Here is an 18,398-nt window from a genome sequence, read left to right as displayed (position 1 = left end):
GTGGGGGCAGCTGAGGGGAAAACTGAGCCTCCATTTTATACGGTTCTAAGTTACTTAAATTGTCAGTAGCCTGAAACAGCAAAAAAGGCTGCGCTACATCGTACACCTGCCCCTCCGCCACAGCAGGCCCACTGGGTTCTGGGTTCGGGGCTCTGAGCAGTGAGTCGGGGGCAGTCTGACTCTCCAGGCCCCACACCCCAGCCTCCTGGCCCCAGGAAGCCCCTCTACACCACCGCCCACCAGCCCAAAGAAGGAGGCAGCCGGAGGCGTGGAGAAAACATCCATCTTAGGATTTATTACAACACGTCGTTTCCAAATACAAAAGAAGGGGACAGGACAGGGATGAGAGAGCGGCCGCGCTGGGAAGGGGTTCTGAGGTGGGGCAGCCCCGTCCAGAGGGACCGGGAGCCATGCGGGGGGACCTGCCACCTCTCCTCCGCTGGACTTTCCAGCAAATAATAGGAGGGGGCCGGGTCCATTCTGGGGGACCCCTGATGCCGGGGCACTGGGCCGGCAGGAGGGGTGGGAGGGCCAAGAGAGACTTGGAGAGAGCTGGGGCCCTGCCCCCTCCCCTCCCTGCCTGGGACAGTGGGTGGAAGTGACCAGGAAGGGGCTCTTGCCCGGTGCCCGGTGCCGCCAGCATGGGGGGCAGGGGGCAGCCGAGACGGGACCTTCTCTCATCACAGCTGCTCACTTCGACCAGCGTCTCATGAGCAACAGCCCCCACGCGCCCCAGGACAGAAGCCACAGCGGCTCCAGCCCTGGACAAGGACGGAGGGCGGGGAGAACGGGCCGTGGGACCCGCTCCCAGGGTGGTGGGGCCCAACCAGCGGCCCTGAGCACTGTCTCCTGGACAGCTTAGGGGTAGGGCGCGGAGTGGGGACCAGTGCATCCTCCACACCCGGGGTCACCTCAGGAACACAACGCGATAGACAGACAGGAGGCAAATTTACATAATCAATAATAATAATAATAATTAACCAATAGTAATAAATAGTTAAACCTCTAGTCCATAGATTGCAAATACAACAATGATAGCTTATGCTCTTGGGGGACGGGGTGGGGACACAGGGAACAGGAACAGAAATTTTGTTCAAAGGGGGGATGACGGGACATAAGGCGGGGGTCAAAAGAAGAACAAGTAGAAGAAACAGCTAGAGGGCAGCTGGGGGCAGGCACGCCCCCCACCCCCCCCGCAAGGCCTGCCTGAGGACTCAGTCCTGCCCAGGCCACCCCTTCTGCCAAGCCCCTGGCCTCTCCCCAAGGTGACCAGCCCCCACTCCTGGACACTCTAGGACATCTGAAGGTTGGGGGACACCCACTCCTGCCTCCCAAAGCCTTGGGACCCACTGACCGAGGAGGGGTAGCTGGGGCTTTGCTCCTGCCCTCACCCCCAGGCTGGCCCACCTGGGCCAAAAAGCCACCTGGGAGTAGGGACTGGCATGTCACCTGGAAGATACCGGGGAGGCTTCAGAGGAGAGGAGAGGGGTGTACAGGGGTCTCTCTCCTCCGAGGCCCCTATGGAGGTTGGGCAGACGTGGGGGACACCTCCTGCATCTGCTCACATCAGGGATATTTACGTGGAGGCGGCCCTCCCAAGCTAAGGCCCCCACCCCCGGAGGCATAAGGGTCTGCCAGGCGCTGACTGCCCCCTCCCTCTGCAAGGCAGCCACTCCTCCTGGAGGGACCTCCACCTGCAGAACAAGCCCCTAAATCTATCTGCCCCCTCTGACCAGCCGAGCCAGCACTGGCGGCCCAGCTCCTCCAGCCTGCCACCCCCCAGGGGCCAAGCTCCCCCTCCTGCTGGCTCTCCCACTGGCAGCTGGCGCTAGGGGGCACCCCCAAAGCGGAGGAGAGGGCAGCAGCCTCCCCTCGGGCAGGGGTGGGGGCATTCCACCTGCATCCCTGCCCTGTGGACCCATGTCATCTGACACTCGGGAGCCCCCTTCACTGCGCTCTTCCCCTCTTCCAGACCCCAGTCCTCTGAACACCCTGGGCCCCCAACACCTGCCAGGCAACGGGCCCGGGGGCATGGGCGGTGGGGGTGCCCTCTAGGGCACCGAGACCTGGCGCCTGGAGGTGGCCGGGGGGCTGGCGGTGCCTCCTCCGCTCCCGGGACACCTCCTCCCACCTATGGCTTTGGTGAAGTGCCCAGAAAGGAGCAGAGAAGGAAGAGGGAGGAGAGGAGGTCGTGGGGCGGGGGAGGGGCAGGGAGGTTCTGCGGCTCAGTTTGTGGCAAAGGTTTTTTCATCTTTTTTTCCCCTTATGTAAAAAGTGCACGAAAGCTCAGCAGCCTCTTTGCAACGGTCAGCAGTGTTTCCTGGGGGAGGGGGGAGGGGGGAACCCCAGGCCTGGCACCCCAGCTTGCAACTGAAGGTGGCCTCATATTGCTTAGAAACGTGGGCTTCAGTTTAAATACCAGACAGTAAAAATAGAGCTCCGAGGACCGCCCGCACTGTTGCCAAGTCATTGCCAGAATGAACAGCTTAAATAAATAAAAAATGGAAATATTTACTTCTCGATAAAAATCGCAGTAAAACCATTTACCTTTCATTGCATTATATATAATACGTATTTATAGCGGGCCCAGCCGAGGGAGGGCAGCGGAGGGGCTGGGGGCGCCGGGTCCCCGCGGAGGGGCCGCTCCCGGCCGCGGTCAGGACACCTCGATAACCTCCGCGCTGCCCGAGAAGCTGGCCTGCTTGCCCAGGGCGGCCCGTTCCTCGCCGCGCGCGCGCCCCTCCACCATGCCCTCCTCAAACTCCATCTGGCAGCTGCGGCGCTTGAACTGTGTCTCCGGGGCCGGCTCGTCGGGCCAGCCGGTCCTCGCGTCCCGGGCCTCGGGCCTCGCCGTCTCCCGCCGCCGCAGGTCGCCGCCTCCCGCGCCCGGCCCGCTGGCCCGGCCGAAGGGTGCGAACCGCGCACCGCCCGCGCCCTGCGCGCCCTCGGGGCTGCAGCACCAGGGCCCGTCGGGGGACGGTGTGCCCGGGGAGTCGAGCGGTGGCGCCCAGCCGCCAGGGCCGGCCGGCTGGCTAGGGCCGGGCAGCCCGGGCGCCGACAGGGCCGAGAGGCCGAGCCGCGGAGTCTGCCGGGCGGCGTCACCGAAGTTCAGGCCGAGGCCGGGCGCCGGGGAGCCGGCCAGGGGCCGGGGCCGCCGGCGGAGCCTGGGGCGTGGCTCAGGCGGCGCGTCCGGGCTGTCGGGGCTGGGGGAGGGCAGGCTCAGCACGCCCCCCGATGGGCTGTCCAGTTTGCAGAGTTTGGAGGCCTCCCCGGGGTCGGGGGGCCCGGGGTCTTCGGGCTGCCGGCTCGGCGCGTAGGCCGACTTGATGTCCAGCGAGAAGGAGCGCTTGAGGCGGTTGGTGTCCTGGAGGCGGTCAGAGGAGAGGTGCAGGCCACGGAGGCCCTGCTGCAGCGCGCTGGTGGCCGGGGCGGGGGCGGGGGTGGGGGTCTCCCCACCCCCCACCTGTGCGCCCTCCCTGGTGGTGATGGCCGCTGCGCTCCCGGTGGCAGCACTCTCTGAGGTAGGTGGTGGCAGCGGCGGCAGTGGGGCGGCAGGGCCCGGGAGGGGCTCTGGGGTCCCAGGGTGGGATGCCCCGTCGCCCTGCAGGGCGGCCAGCAGCTTCAGGCTGCGTTCGTACTCCAGCAGCTGGCCCAGGAAATTGAAGTTGGGCGAAATGGACGGGCGACGGTCCTTCACGAACCTGGGGTGAGAGCCGCTCAGTGGGGGCGGGGCTCCCGCCAGGCCAGGCTGCCCACCTGACTCTCCCCTGCCCCCACTGCCCACTCCGGGGCACAGAGCTGACGTGCAGACCCAAGTGTGCTGGGGCTAGGCTCAGGCCCCCATCTGCAGCTGGGGCAGCCAAAGGGGGGTGCCCTTCACTGCTGGGCCCATCCAGTGGCTAGTGGTCGAGAGGGGAGGGGCCAGGCCCAGGCGGGAAGGAGGGGCTACCTGTAGGCGTCGTCGGAGGACATGCCCATGGTCTTCATGATGTAAGCGATGGCGATGGTAGCGGAGCGGGAGATGCCGGCCAGACAGTGGACGATGACCTGGCAGCTGGACAGCTTGGCTTTATCTGAGGGCAGGGGGGCCAGGTGAGGGCTGGGGCTGCAGTCCTCCCCGACCCCAGGTTCAGGACCCCTGGCCCCCTGCTTCCAGCCCTCCCCCGGGACTGGGCAGGAGGGTGCTGTCCACCTCACCGATGAACTCGATGGACTTGTCCAGCCAGGGCAGCAGCTTTTCACAGTAGTTGTCATTGATGGGAATGCGCAGGAAGCGGCTCTCACAGATGAAGTCAGGCTTGGGGCAGGAGTTGCTGGCGTTGAGGACGTAGCTTATTCCGTTTTGGGTCATCAGGTCCTGGGAGGGTGGGAGAACAGGTTGCAAGGGGGTGCGGCTGGGCAGGAGGCCCGAAAGCTGGGATGCTCTTGTGGTGGGAGCCTGCAGGCCCCATGCGGGGAGGAGGGGAGAGTTGGGGAGGGGGTGGTGAGGAGGCTGGCGGGCCCTGAGAGCCCCACCTGTGGCCTGGCCTGCCGTAGGCTCCCAGGAATTTTATGGCTGGGCTGCCTGGGCGGTGGCTTTACCCTCTTCCCTCGTCACCATTTTTAAAACACGGGGTTCTTTCAGGGCTGGCCAGGGGCCCAGTGACATCAGCAGTTTGGCATGTGGGCTGCACTGCCAAAGGGGCAGGGAGTTGCCTCTCCACCCAGCCTGGCCAGGCCCTGCCCGAGCCCTGCTCTGGTCCTGCCAGGCCCCCTTGGGTCCTCCCGCGCCCCCAACCCGTGCTTCCCCCACACCTGTGTGCATCCGTCATTCCCCCAGACCAGCCTAGGACCTGCTTCGGACTCCGGCGGTGCACGCACCTTGTTCAGGACATCCTTCTGGGAGCCCAGGTAGAGGTGAGGCAGGATGCGGGTCAGGCCCACGCTGGGCACGGGCAGGCAGGGCTGGGAGAGGCTCATGGGCAGCAGGGCGGCAGGCTTGCCCTCACAGAGGCCGGGGAAGCAGGAGGAGAAGGTGGCAAAGCCCCCTGCAGGAGGAGAAGCGGAGAGACATGCGTCACGGGGTGGGCCGGCTGGGGCAGGGGAGCCAGGCCACCCACCCACCACCGCGGCTCAGCCACACCCACCCGGACGCCCAGCCCAATCGGCGAGCCTCTGGCCTGAGCACCTGGTCTCCGTGCTGGTACTGGAAGGCCATTCTCATCGCAGCGGGGGCGTGGGCCGGCACATTTACATCACCTGCCCCTGCGCTAATTCCTCCTCACACTAATCAGGGGCTGGCCTCGCTGAGGACGCTGCTGTGATGCCCATAAAAGTCAGGGCCCATAAAAATGATGGGCCCTGCACGTGCAGGGCCCACAGAGGGGCGGGCTCAGAGGCCACGGGGGTCTTCCTGCAGGGGTATCACCAGCCCCTTCACACTGTGGCCTGGGCCAGGCTGGGCCTTCCTGCCTCTCCCCCTGGGCTGATGCAATCCCTCCCTGCCTCCAATTGGCCAGGAGCCCCGGGCCAGGCTTGGATGCCAGGACCGGGAGGCAAGGGCTTCTGAGGGCCAGCCTGCCCCCCCACACTGGGCATGACATCACCCACTGGAGCTGGCACAGCCAGCAGGGGCATCTGCGCTCAGGTTACGGCTCCATTCCACCCAGCAGGGGACTACGGAGGAGCAGAGGCTGGGCTGAGAGCTGGGAACGCTGGGGACCGGCAGCGCGCAGGCCACGCGCTATACACGTGGCTGGCATGTGTCCTGCCGCCTTTCCCGCACGTGTGCGCTGGGCCAGATTGGTGGAGGGAGACCCTCCGCTGGCCAGAAAGGGCTGAGGGGGGCCCACGGGCACACGTCTGACTCTGCGAGTGACCGCGGGCCTCAGTGTCCTGGTCCTGTGCGCCCCAGGCATTGTTATGAGGCTCAGGGAAGAGGACCAAGAAACCACTGGGCCAAGGCCTACCCCATCCCGCGGAGGAGGCAGGGGAGCCAGGCAGGTGCCCTGTGCTTTCCTGCCCTGCCCCACAGACACAGCTGGTGCCAGAGACCTGGCTGATTCCGGAGGACAGAGATGCCTGGTGGCCTCAGCCTTTGCCCCGGTCCAGCTCGGTGCCCAACTAGAATGCCTGACGTGTGCACACCCTGTGCCCCCAACAAAGCCTTGACCTTGGGGGGCCACAGAGGTGGGGGACCTCCAGCCTAGGGGTGTGGAGGTATAAGCCTTGGAGGGAAAGGGGTCCCTTCCTCAGAAACCTGCTGGCTGGACAGGGAGAGGCAGGTGACTGACAATGCCGTGGCTCTCAGGTCCCCAGGAGGGGAGGTGGGCTTAGCTGGGTGCCAGGGTGGGCCCCAACTCACAGTCCAGAGCCAGGGGCCCCTTGGATACTCCTGCTGGAGGACAGCGCCCACTGCGGACGGGCAGGGTCTGCACCGTCTCTCCCAAGACTCCTCTGCCCTGGTTCCCCTACTCTCTGCTCTCTCAGCGTCAAAGACAGACAAGTATGGAGGTGGGGGAATTCCATCAGGAACCTCCCACCTAAAGAGAGTCTCAAGGCAGGTGCAGAGACCTGCCAGCCTTTGCTGCAATTCCTGGAACCCCCAGGAACCCCCTCCAGGAAGAGCCAGGCAGCTTGGGGTGCCCCCTACAAACCCGCTGTAGACACCAGGTCTGGTACGGCCTGAGACTGCAGTCCTTCCGCGATTTCAGGGCCACCCCAGGTTCTGGGGATGGGTGACAAGGGAGGGTGCCAGCAGCCCTGGACCCTCTGCAGGTCCCCCACCCCCACCCCGGCCCGGACTCTCAGGGCCTCGCCGAGGGCTCTCCAGGGCACCTTCCTTCCGGAGGGACCCCCCCCAACCCCCTGCTCTCTCTGCCTTGCAGGTCAGGGGAAGCCACACGCAGCTCCCAGGCTTCACAATGAAACCCCGAACCCGCACAAAAGCGCACGTCCTGGGAGGACTCCCGGCCCCACCCGCCTCTTCCACCACGCGCTCCTGCTCGGACCGGGGCGGCGCGCCCGGGAGCCCCCACCGCCCCGCCGCGGTCCCAGGCTGGGGCCGCACCCACCCTCCGCGCAGGGGCTGCTCCCTCCGCCGTCTCCGACCAGGGTGCGAGGGCGACGCGCGCGGGCTGAGCCGCCTGCGGCGACATCACCAGCCCGCATTCCGCAGGGACGCGCACCGGGGCGCAGCCGGCTCGGGCAGGACCGCCCGCCGCTTAAAGGGCTAGGCTCCCTTTCCCATGCCCGCCCCCACCGGACGTCACCAGCGGAGCAGCTGTGGGGGGAGGGGCGCGGCATTGGTCACGGCAGCCGGTTCTGGACCCCGGCACGGCCCTCTCCAGCAAACCTCGATGTCCTGGAGCTGCCTTCTCTCTGGCTGTGCCCCACCCACGGAGGGGGCCTGGTCCTCCTTTCTGGCTTCTGCGGTGCTGGTGATCCCCGAGAAGAGACTCACTTCCCCTTTGTGGGCGGGCAGCATCGCTCTAATCCCCTCAGCCTTGCCCTGCCGTTCTCACTGGTTCAGGTGGGCACCGTGGGCCAGGCCAGGAGGCCGTCCCCAAGTTCGGGTCCTGATTTGGCGTCACTGTGAGCCTTCCCCATATGGTGGGGGGTCACGGCTTCTCCCTGGCTTGGCCCTCAGAGAAATGGGAGCGAATACTCTAACCCTGCAGGGTGAGGCAGTGCTTCCTAAGGCTGAGTGAGCCAGGTAGGGCACGGCCGGGTCCCAGGTGACCCCCCTCAGCCCCCCAGGGAGACAGACCATGAGAGGCTCTGGGCTTTCCCTGGACAGCCCAGGGGTAAGGGAGGGCGCTGCTCCAGTACCCTCTTCTCAGACTCCCAGAAGGACCTCTGGTTGTCACTTCTGGCTGGGACACACGTGCGTCCACACACACACACAGGGGCTCCCATCTGGGCCCTGGGAGGGTTCCCGTTCTGCCCAGGACCCCTGTAAAACTGCCCCCCTGCTTGGTCCCCAAACCGAGCCCAGCGGCTAAATCAGAGGATCTGCATTTCTGTGGCTTCTGGTTCCCAGAGTTCACACACACACACGCACACACACGCACACACACGCACGCACATGCACACACACACACGCGCACACACACACACACAGAGCCAGGTGCAGACACCCTCTGACCTCGCAGAGCCGGCCTTGCAGAGCCCTCTCTCCTGGACACGACGCACGTGTAGAGGGCAGCATGCACTCGTGCAGCCCCTCCTCTGAGAGGTCTGCCCAGAGCTGCCTGGCTCCTGCAGCTGATGGAGCCCACCTGCAGCCGCCCCTCTCCCGTGCCCACCGACCAGCACCCCCGTCTGTGCTCAGTAGATGCTCAGGGCAGGTGTGCCGAATGAACCGAAGCATCCCACCAGCTGTGTGGTGGTGGGGGTGACGCCAGCGTGCCCCCCCCCCGCCTGCTATGGCCCTGGGCAACGAGAGGCCAGGGGCACCCAGGCAGGGAGGCCACATGCCCCTGGGACAGGCCCTGGGCCACCTGGGCAGGGGGTGGATTCTGCAGAAGTATGTTAGCCAGTGCCTACAGGAGGAAGGAGTGGGTAAGAACCACAGTGCAGCCTGCATGCGTGCGTGTGTGTATGGGGGGCTGGCCAGGCTGCTTCTGGGGAATGGGAAGCCCTGTGGGGACTTCCACTCGCCCACCAGACAGCAGTCATGATCAAGCAGGCTGTTGTGAGGCCACCTGTGCCAGCTGGAGTGTTCAGGGGACCCCCCCCCCCCGGTGTGGGACAAGTTCTGGCTCAGTGCCGTGTGTGCGTGTGCGTGTGCGTGTGTGTGGCGGGGTGGGGTTGGTTTCCAAGGCAGACCGGGTCTTGGCCTAGATTCCTCCCCCATCTCCCCTGCCCCAGGCCTGTGTCGGGGGTTCCCTCCTGTCCCCCTCTTCACCTGCTGGTGGTGGGGATGGGCCTGTGCTGGAGGGGGCTCTGAAGTGTGGTGGCCCAGAGGAGGGGTCCCTGGAGCCCCTGAGAACTCCAGAGCTACGGAGGTTCATCCCCACCAGGCCCCCACTGCCGCAGCACACACTGGTCTCCGGGCTCAGAGAGGAGAGCAGAGGCAGAGCCAGAACATGACTCCTGAGACAGACCCCCCCCCCGCCCCCGCCAAGCTGCCGGCGGCGGGGAGAGAGGCCTCCAGACGCACCTGTGAGGATGGCCACGCTGTCGAAGCAGCCGTCCAGCTTGCTGAGCAGGATGGAGAGGAAGCTGTCTGCGGCCAGCACGCTGGCGTCCCTTGTGCTCTGGTCATAGACCACCACGTCCTGCGGCTCCGTGGCCTCCACCTGGGGGCCAAGAGGGCAGAGGTCAGGGTGGCTGGGCACCTGCCAGCTGCCACACCCCCTGCTGCCACTGCTGCCGCTGGTCGGGGGATGGAAGGGAGGGGCTGCCGCTTGGGTGCCCCAAGGGGAGTGGGGGCAGGCACCCAGCCACAGTTCACACCTGGACAGGTGTAAATGCCCACAGCCACACGGGCAGACCCTCGGAGCGGGGAGGGCCAGGGGGACACGCATCCCCGACGTGGCCGAGCCCGGTGCGCGCACTCACACGAGTGAAGGTGACAGACACTGTGGGCCAGGCCCGCGTGGAGGAGACACGGGGAAGGCAGTGGGGCTCCCGGCAGGTGCACACAGGGGCCAGGTGGCAGGCGCACAGGGAGGCCGGGGCTGCTGGCTCCCAGGGAGGCTGAGGGAAATCAACTCTTCCTTAGGGACCCGGGAGGCACACTTCGGGGGTTCTTAAGTGGGGGGGGTCTTTGGGTCTGGGCTCTCCTTTCCTCCCCGGCCAGTGATGGGGAAACTGAGGGCTGCGGCAAGACCCCTCCCCCCAGTGATCCAGGCAGCAGCAGCAGGAAGCGGGGGGTTCCGGCTGCCCCCGCCCCTCGGATGCCACCGGGGCCCAGATGTGGAGCAGCTCCCGCTCAGACGGCAGCTGATGCCCCGCCCCCCAAGCACGCTCAGCCCTTAAGCCAGCTGAGCTGCCAACCCTGGGCCAGATGATGTCACCGGCAGCCAATGGGAGAGCGTCCTGGCCGGGAGACCTCGCTAGGGGTTATTAATCACTGGATTCCCCTCACGGTAGCCATAGGGAGCCGGTTCTGCCCTTGGGGTGGGGGGACTCCCATCTGGGTCCTCTCACATCCCAGCTCTGCACGGGGCAGGGCCTGAGACCAAGACCCCTCCCTCAGGCTCTGGGCTGCCTGGCGGGCCACCCCTCCCCCACTGGAGGTGCCACTGCCTTCCCAGGTCACGGCCCAGCAGTCCCGGTCCCTCCCCAGTGCGGACTCAACACTCCTTGGGAATAGAGACAGGATTGTTCTCTGCAGGTGACCTGAGACATTCTTGGGGGCCACAGAGAGAATTCCGGGTCCTCAAGACTCCGGAGGGGAAAGAACGGGGGGCTGGGGACATGAGCTGTCTGCGTGAGACCCTCGGCCACCAGGCCCGTCCTCTTCCAAGTCCACACAGCCATCAGAGTGCGGGCCGAGTGGGGACCCAGACGGGGTCAGTGGCTCTGGGAGGGAAGGAAGGGGGGACGGGTGTTGAACCTGTCAGCGGAGGGGGGAGGGGCCTTCTTGTAGCCCTAAGAGGGAGCGGGGAACTGCTCTACAATGGCTCAGATTCCAACCCTTAGGAGCCCAGGTTAGGTTCGAAGGCAGAGGAAGGGGAGCTGCCCCAGCCCAGGCCCCCGGAGGACCCTGGAGGGGATGGGCGGGCACGAGGCGGTACCTGGCTGCGACAGGTGGGCTGGATCAGCTCCGCGATGGTCACCTTGCCCTGCTGCAGTCGCCGCTTCACCAGCTTGGAGCAGCAGATGTTGACGGAGCTGAGCACGTGCCAGCTGTTGTACTCCACGAAGGAGCGGCTGTCAATGACCAGTGGGCCCCCGGGCCCACCCCGCAGCAGGCTGGCCAGCTTCTTGGCATCCATCACCTTCCGAGGGAGCCGGTCCCCGGCCATGGCGTGGCAGTGGGCAGTGGGGAGGGGGTGAGCCCGGGAGTGAGCAGGGGCCGCTCCCACTGCCCGGGTGTGGCCTAGGGCTCCGAGTGCCTGGGCATGGCGCCAGACCTGTAAGGACAGGCAGACTGTGAGAGGCGCTGCAGGCCCCGGGGGTGGGCATCGGCAGGGCCGGCCTCCGAGGGGCTGGCGGTGGCACTGGTCCAGGGGCACCGGCGCGTTTGGGCCTGACGTATGCCCGTGGGGCCCTCCCTCCCTCTGGCTCCTCTGGCTCCTCTGTGCAGGTCGAGCTCCCTGACCCCTCTGGGCTCGACTCGGGGAGTCTGTGACCCATGGAAGGGTGCTCGGGAGTGGCCCGCCCACTGCTGCACCCTCCCGGTCACGGCGCCAGCCTCTCCGCAGGACACGGCAAGGCGAGTGGGGGCTCACGGAGGGAAGGGCCTCGGGGCTCAGGCTGGGCTGGAAAGGCAGGACGAGGCCTGAGGGCCCCTCTCCTGGGCCCTTGGGTCCACGGACCCTCACTCATTCCAGAACACCTCATTCTGCCCCTGCATCTCCTGTCATCCCACCCCTGGGATGCAGACCTCTCCCCAATCCGGCCTCCACATCTTCCCACTTCCCCGCACCCAGGGCAAGGCAGGGTCCGGAACATGCCCCCACCCTCCCCCACTGCCAAGCCCTCCCGTCTGTCCGTGGCACACCCTCCGTCTCCAGCCCCTGCAGCCCAATCGCTGCATAAGCTGATAATCTGGATGGCGGGGGGGGGGGGGGGGGGGGGGGGGGGGGGGGGAGGGGCTGCCTCCACCAGGTGATGGAGGCAGAAGCCAGGGCGGGGCGCTGGAGGGGGTTCAGGCGTGGAGTTCTGCAGGCCAAGGTTTAGGCATGCCATGGGCCAGCGTCCTCCTCCTGCAGGGGTGACAGTGCAGCGGGACACCCCGGGCACAGCAATGGCCGGGGGTCTAGCGGGCCCCTTTTGGGGACCAGTAGGTCCAAGGATGGGGTGTGGTGGGGGGCACCCGAGGACAAAGGTCAGTGTGGGTGACCCGCATGTAGGACCCCCTGCTCAGGGGCGCCCAGAGGGAGCAGGAGGTGGGTGGGCACACGGGGGCTCCAGAGCCTGGGCGGAAGGCCCCTCCCACAATTTGTGCCAAGGCTCTGCCACCCCCGTCCTACCTGCCAGGCCTGGCCTTTCTCTAGGCACCCCCAAGCCTCAGAGCGCCCCCCGGAGGCATGCAGCATCAGGACGATGAGTTTGCTTTAAAACTGCAGAAACTGAGGCTCAGGGAAGGGGTGGGATCAACCCGATTAATGAGACTGGACAGAACCCGGGGCGTCCACGGCTGCCATTCACTCAGGGTCTTCCCTCTGCCACATCCCCAGCCATCTTGGGGGTGGGGGAGGCCGGGAGACAGATGCTCCCTCCAGGGACCACAGAGAGGGAACCCCCTCTGCAAGCCCCCAGCCTGTAGCTGCAGAGAGCGTTGGGGTGCGGCACCTGAGGACACTCGTCACCTTTCAAACAGCGCTGATGACACTGGGGACAGCTGCCACCATCTCTGGACCACCCCCTCGGGCGAGCTCCTAGGCTGGGGAGGGGGATGGCGGAGGTCACAGAGGTGCAAGGCAGGTGGGGACCGGGCCTGCGTGGTGTGGGCAGCCCCAGGCTGGGCCACCGGAGCTGCTGACAAGGGGGTTGCCAGGATGGCCCTGAACAGTGCTGGGGCCTTGGGGTCCCGTTCACAGACACCCCACTCCTCAGGCACTCCAGTTCAACTGCGGGGCAAGGCCTGGGGGTGTAGCTGGGGCTGCTGCCCTCCTGAAGGCCACGCCAAGCAAGTTCAACAGCCACAGGGCCTGCCTACTAAGGGGGTCCCTGCCTGTGTGCCAAGGGGTCCCCAATTCGATTCCTGTCTGAGCTGTTCTGAGACGCTTTTCCTGAGTGCTAACCTGAACCTTGTCAAGGCTGTGGCAGGCCGTGGCCACCAGGTCCCCTTTACACGCTGCTCCTGCAGGCCTGAGCAGAGCCTCCCACCCTTTGATGTGGACCACAGCCCAGTTCAGAGGCCCAGGACCCTGACAGGGATGCAGTGGGCTGAGGACACCGTGGGCCAGAGGGTCCTATCCTCATGGGTTAGGTGGGGGTGGGCTACCTCCCACCGAAAACGACAGAAGCCAAATGGAACTCTGGTGCGGGGACAAGGGAGGGGGAGGGAGGGGAGAGGCCTTCGCTCTCCCCGTGGCCAGCCTGCGCGCCTCCCGCCCTCTGGTCCTTAAATGACCGGAGGGACGTGGAGAGTTGCCCACTCCACAGATGGGAAAGGAGGCTAGAGGAGGGGCAGGGAGGTGAGGTTGGAGACCCAGGGAGGAGAGTGGGGGCAGGGCTGGAGTGGGGGGCAGCTTGATCCCAGGCCCGGTACCTGGTCCCCGCCCGGCCGCCACCTCCCAAGGAAGCCTCCGGCTCGGCCCTATTAACCAGTGTAGTATTGTTATTTGCAGCCGAGGGGGACTCATTAGCAAGTTGGCACCTCCGTCGTCTCCATGGCAACAGCAGAGGTGCCAGGCAACCGCTGCTCCTGCGGCAGCAGCACGGAGCAGCTCGCTCTGCAGAGCCAGGTCCCCTCCTCGTTCGCTGGCTCCCACCCCGCTCCACCCTGCAGGTGCCCAGTAGCTGGGCCTGGACCACCCCAGCCGGGCCAGCCCCTCTCCATCCTGCTCCACCGGGTCCTAACCTTCCTCACCTTCCAGCAGCCACGTGCACAGGCTCCCTCCCTCCCACCCCTGGGAGGCCTTCTCTGAAAGACCAAGGTCTGGCCAGAGCACCCCTCCTTTGAGAGACCTACACCGAGCTGGCCTCTTGGGTGGGCACCCGCACCCACAGGGCCTCCTCGGACCTGGAGCTCCTGCGGCGTAGACCCGTCACCTCCTGAGGTGCAACACACGGGTCAGGGCCTGGAGCTGGGCAGCAGGGTGGGAGGGGTGGAGACGCTCAGGGCAGCCTTGAGCAGAGCAGTGGGGCTAGAATAGGCCAGGTGGGCACAGAGGCAACAGACATGGTAGGGCCTGGGCCTCCCCGCTTTTAAGACCCACCCCAGGCTCAGCGAGACCCCTTCCCTGGGGAGAGAGCACCCAGAGCCTGGGCCAGGTGTGAGGGAGGCACAGCCCCACACACCCCTATCAGCGGGCCCAGGGCCAGGGAGACAGCAGTTCCTAGCCCAACAGCAGAAGGAGGCCCCTCCCGCCCCTGCCCTGGCTGGGCATGGCCTAGGAGGCCGCAGGCAGTACCCGGGCTCCCCGAGGCCAGGTCCATAGACGCAGCGCTGCCTGGCCCCCGTGCTGCATGCAGGCTGGACACGCCCCTCGGCACACTGGCTGAGCTCAGGGCCTGGTACTTACCCCACTCCCCGAGTCCACCCCAGCTCTGTGTGCAGTTATTCTCATGACAGTGCGTGTGCACATTCATGTGGTCACTGGACGCGTGCGTTCTCACATGCTGTATGCTGAATGCCCCGAGACCCCAGGGTGCCTGAACCCCAGGTGCAGCTGACGCATGTCCTCACACGGGCTCCCACATCCTCCACGCGGCACATCCATGTCCCTGAGCACATGCATGACCAGGAAACTCCCAATCAAGGGCATCTTCACCAGAGGACTTTGCGCTCAGCGTCTAGGGATCCATGACCCCCAGAGACGGGCAAACAGAGACCGCAGCTCACTCACAGTGTATCTCCAGCCCTTGCGGAGCCTGGTCACACAGGCAGGCCTCAGGAAGAGCTGACGGTGGACGGACCCAAGATGCTGGGTGTCAGCTCACTCTGACCCAGGGGAAGGTTTGGAGGCAGAAACTGCTACACTCAGAAGGCCAGGAGAGAGACTGGTAGGGGGTGACCTTCCAGCGGCAGGGGGCCCACGTGCACAGACCAGGTCAGCTCGCTTGACCCTTTATGTTACCAGATGTTCTCGCCCCCACTCTCTGCTCCCCCTCAGCTCTCTGGGGTGAGTGGCACAGGACCCAAGCTGGCCTTCATCTGTCCCGGTTGGGCTTGGCAAGGCCAAGCAGAGCCAGCCTGTCCTGGGGAGGCTATGGACTTGGGAGACAGTGGGGTGGAGGCCCTACCCGCTCAGTTCCCGCGGATCGGGGCTGAACTGGGATAGGAGGGCTTAGCATGGCGTGTGGGTCCTTGGAAAGGCAGGCTCGGGACCCTACGAATCTAGGTTTCCTCTGTTCCTGCCTGGCTTGTTTTAGCCCCACTGATCTGCAAAACTTCTGCGGGTCACCATTCCCCCCCACACCCCCCGCCATGTTAAATACCTGCGCCAGCATCTACCCGTCATTGTCCCGAGGGGTTCAGGCAGAGGCGGCCTCCGCCTATACAGCCCCGATGGTCAGAGTCTGACCCACATCACTCTTGCTGTGGGTTTGGCCCCTTCCTCTCCTTTCCCTATGAGCTGCACATCTAGGACATGTGCAGACACTCTCTGGCTTCCTCCACCCCCAGCCCATGGTCCCCCGAGCTCTCTGCCTGGTTGAAGCTTCTGGGCCCCAAGGTCAGTCTCAGCCTGAGAAGAGAGGTGATGCTGGGAAGGGTCCTGGAGCAGAAGGTGACTTTAGGCATCTTTCTGCATCTTTGTGCATGGAACCTGCTTTTCCCAGAGGCAGCCTCTGGGGCCCAGGAGCCTTCCCAAGGGCTGTGGGCAGCAGGGGACCAGAACCTGCCCAGCAACTCTTCTGGGGCCCTAGGCTGACTACAGCAGGAGGTGTTCCAGCCAGACTTCAAGATGAACTCCCAGCTCCTGGTCACATGATCTGGCCATCTCTGGCAGGTGCTTATCAACCATCTGAGGAGCGAACACATGGGACATCTGTCCTCCTTGAGCAGGACGGGGCGCTGGATGCTACACTCATTCCCGGGGCTGCCCTGGGAGCAAGGTCTCAGGGAGATGACGGGGAGTGCACAGACCCTCAGACCTCCGCAGACTCCCAGCAGCAGGGGCACAGGGCAGGAAGAACACCGCTCCCCTGGCCTCCAGCACCCCCCCACAAGCTGCACAAGAAAACTGCAGACGCCACACTAGATCCTGTCACCTCTCTCCTCCATCCTATGGAACCGCCTACCCCCGCCCCCTCATTACTGCGGAGCCCAGGCCCCAGCGCTCCACTTTGCAGAAGCCAGTGCATTTTTGCAGCAGGAAATTAGAAGGCAAATTCTCCCAGAAGGGATGACCTGGTGGGGGCTGGGCGCACTGTTGCCCCCTCCCCTCCAGGCCAGACTATTACATACCCCCCACCCCAAGGTGGGCGCACAGGCTGAACGAGAACGGTTGCACTCAGCCTGGCAGTGCCAGCCCCTCCCCCAGCCCCCGCCGCGTCTGCAGCAGGCTGGCGGATGGCCTTTATTCCGCAGAGGCCAGCTGAGCACCCCGAGGTGGGGGAGCCCATGGTAGCTTGGCCAGACCGGGGAGATGGATCTCTAGTCCTTCCCCGCCGGACGCGGAACGACCTCTGTCCTGAGGCTCCCACCGGCCAAAGACCCTCTGCTCCTATGGCCCAGGCCTCCGCATCTCCCAGCCCGGCCCGGGAAAGGACGATCTTCTCCAATTCTGGCCCCAGCAGGGGGCCGTCCGGGGGCGTTTGGGGCTTGCGCAGAGGCTCGTACAGATCCACGCTGGATCGCAATGGTCCTCCTCGTCCTTAATTCATGCCCCTCCCCCACCAAAAAAAGAAGGAATTGCGCGGAGAAAGGTGGCGAAGCGGTGGCCGGGTGTGGGCCGGGCCGGGGTCCGCTGGGCGCCGCGGTAGGCGGGGGAGGGACTTATCGGCCCGGTCAGCGGTGTCCCCGCAAGCCGGGTTGGGGGCCAGCGCCCCGCGGGCCGGCGCCGCTCACCTCCAGACGGTCTCCTCCATTCGGGTGCCCGCCCGGCGCAGCCCCCCGAGCGCTCCCTACGCGGCGCCCCCCCGGCCGGGCAGGGCGCTCCGGCCGCGCGCCGGTTAACCCCCACCCCGCCGGCGCCCCGTGCGTCCCCGCGCCCCGCGCCCGGCGCCCCCGCTCACCTCGTTCACGCTCGCCTCCGGGCCGCCCCGGGGACCCGCGCCGCGCTCAGAGCGCCCGCTCGGCCGCGCAGCCCATGGGCCCGGCGGGGGCCCGCGCAGCCGGGGCAGGGGCCGGGGGAGCGCGCGGGCCGCGTCGCCGCCGCCGCCGTCGCCGCCGCCGCGGGGAGCGCTCGCACGGGCCCGGGCGCGCGCACTGCGGGCGGGCACGCGCGCTCGCGGCGCGCATCCCACCCCGCGGCTCGGCGGGCGCGGCCGGTGAGGCTCCGGCTCGGGCTCGGGCTCCGGCGTCCGGCGGGGGGGCCGCGGAGCCGGCTCGGCCGCCGCGCTCAGATGCGAGTGACAGGCCCGGGGCGGAGGGCGGGGCCGCCGGCGGGGATGAGGTCATGCCGAGCGAAAAAAGCCCCTGACGTCACCTGCAGCCAATCAGCGTGCACGGCTCGGGGGCAGGTGACGTCAGCCGGAGCCCGGGCTTCGGGTGCAGATTAAAGGCGGCGGCGGCGGCAGGGGGCGGGGGGCCAGGCTCACCGCCGCCGCCCGGCGCCCTCTGCCCTCACCCCTCACCCCGGCACCGGCTCTTAAAGGGGCCGCGCGGTGTCCGATCCCGCGCCGGGACCCCACCTCCTGGAAGACCTCTCAGTCCCAGCCCTCGGCCCCACCCGGAGACCCTAAGACTCGTCGCACACACACCCGCGGAGGGTCCAGTTGTCCGGGTTCCGAGCACGAGGGTTCTCTCCCCGCCGGCCTGGCCGGAGCCGGCGCCCCCTCCTCTCCCCGCAGCCTTTGTTCGTGCGGGGCCTGCCGCGGGGAGAGCCTTGCTTAGCCCGGGGCCCGGCAAGAGCGCGCACTGCGAGCCCGGCCCTGCGCGGCGCTTTACCTGCGGCATCCGCGCTTCCCCTCTCCACGACCCCTGGAGGTGGGAACCTGGGTCTGTATTTTACTTGGGAGGAAATGAGAAGCTCAGAGGCGAGAAAGTTTGCCTCAGGTCACATGTCTCATGAACTGTGGTGTGCGTGGGGGGCGGTCCCCAGTGCAGCGCTGTTCCCCCAGCCCCACCGATGACCTCCAGACTTTGTCGCTTACAGTGAAAAGTGGCCCCTAAGCAGCGCTCTAGGGGACCCGACCTGACAGCGTGACCCCCACCGCTCCGTAAAGGCAGTTGAGGGTCCGCCCCTAGCCGACCGCGGTTGGAACACAACCACTGGGCGCTTGGACGCTGGTTGTCCAGAGCGGGAACAAACATAGGTAATTACACCTTGGGCAAGTGTCGAGCGGAAATACCCTGGAGCCGGTGGGCGTCCGGGTGGTCACCCCAAGATGGGACGTGCAAGCAGTGACTGGAGGCCAAGTAAGCGCCCTGGTGCAGCAGGGACCACCCCAGGCTGGAAAGGCCTTTTCTC

General features: G+C 66.3%; 2 protein-coding genes across 3 annotated transcripts; both read right to left on the bottom strand.

Annotated features, from left to right (window-relative positions):
* Window positions 1–279: 279 nt before the first annotated feature.
* Window positions 280–2,033, bottom strand: LOC132430352 (uncharacterized). The gene is given in 4 exon segments (XM_060019738.1): window positions 280–1,116; window positions 1,118–1,226; window positions 1,229–1,449; window positions 2,008–2,033. Coding segments are annotated over 4 exon segments (765 nt in total). The 3' UTR covers window positions 280–707.
* On the bottom strand, window positions 1,436–17,128 carry DUSP8 (dual specificity phosphatase 8). Of its 2 annotated transcripts, none has more exons than XM_060019517.1 (7): window positions 17,002–17,128; window positions 10,725–11,063; window positions 9,143–9,281; window positions 4,861–5,027; window positions 4,198–4,357; window positions 3,950–4,073; window positions 1,436–3,701 (listed from the first exon to the last, which is right to left on the bottom strand). In XM_060019517.1, exons 2-7 carry the CDS (start codon window positions 10,953–10,955, stop codon window positions 2,657–2,659), a joined length of 1,866 nt encoding a protein of 621 aa, XP_059875500.1. In that variant the 5' UTR covers window positions 10,956–11,063; window positions 17,002–17,128; the 3' UTR covers window positions 1,436–2,656. The 2 variants fall into 2 exon arrangements, with proteins under 2 accessions (XP_059875500.1, XP_059875499.1); XM_060019516.1 differs by lacking the exon at window positions 17,002–17,128 and adding an exon at window positions 14,346–14,491.
* Between the last annotated feature and the right edge of the window lie 1,270 nt (window positions 17,129–18,398).

The sequence above is a fragment of the Delphinus delphis genome, chromosome 8, assembly GCF_949987515.2.
Source record: "Delphinus delphis chromosome 8, mDelDel1.2, whole genome shotgun sequence".
Classification (NCBI taxonomy): Eukaryota; Metazoa; Chordata; class Mammalia; order Artiodactyla; family Delphinidae; genus Delphinus; species Delphinus delphis.
Note: the sequence above shows the minus strand (reverse complement) of the source record. Positions and strands in the feature narration are given on the sequence as shown.

Coding starts and splice junctions, on each gene's coding strand:
- DUSP8 (XM_060019516.1), bottom strand. CDS start 14,408: ATGTGCACACGCACTGTCATGAGAATAACTGCACACAGAGCTGGGGTG. Junction 11,064..14,345: donor GGGTGGACTCGGGGAGTGGG/GTAAGTACCAGG, acceptor CTGTCCTTACAG/GTCTGGCGCCATGCCCAGGC. Junction 4,358..4,860: donor AGAAGGATGTCCTGAACAAG/GTGCGTGCACCG, acceptor CCACCCTCCCAG/GACCTGATGACCCAAAACGG.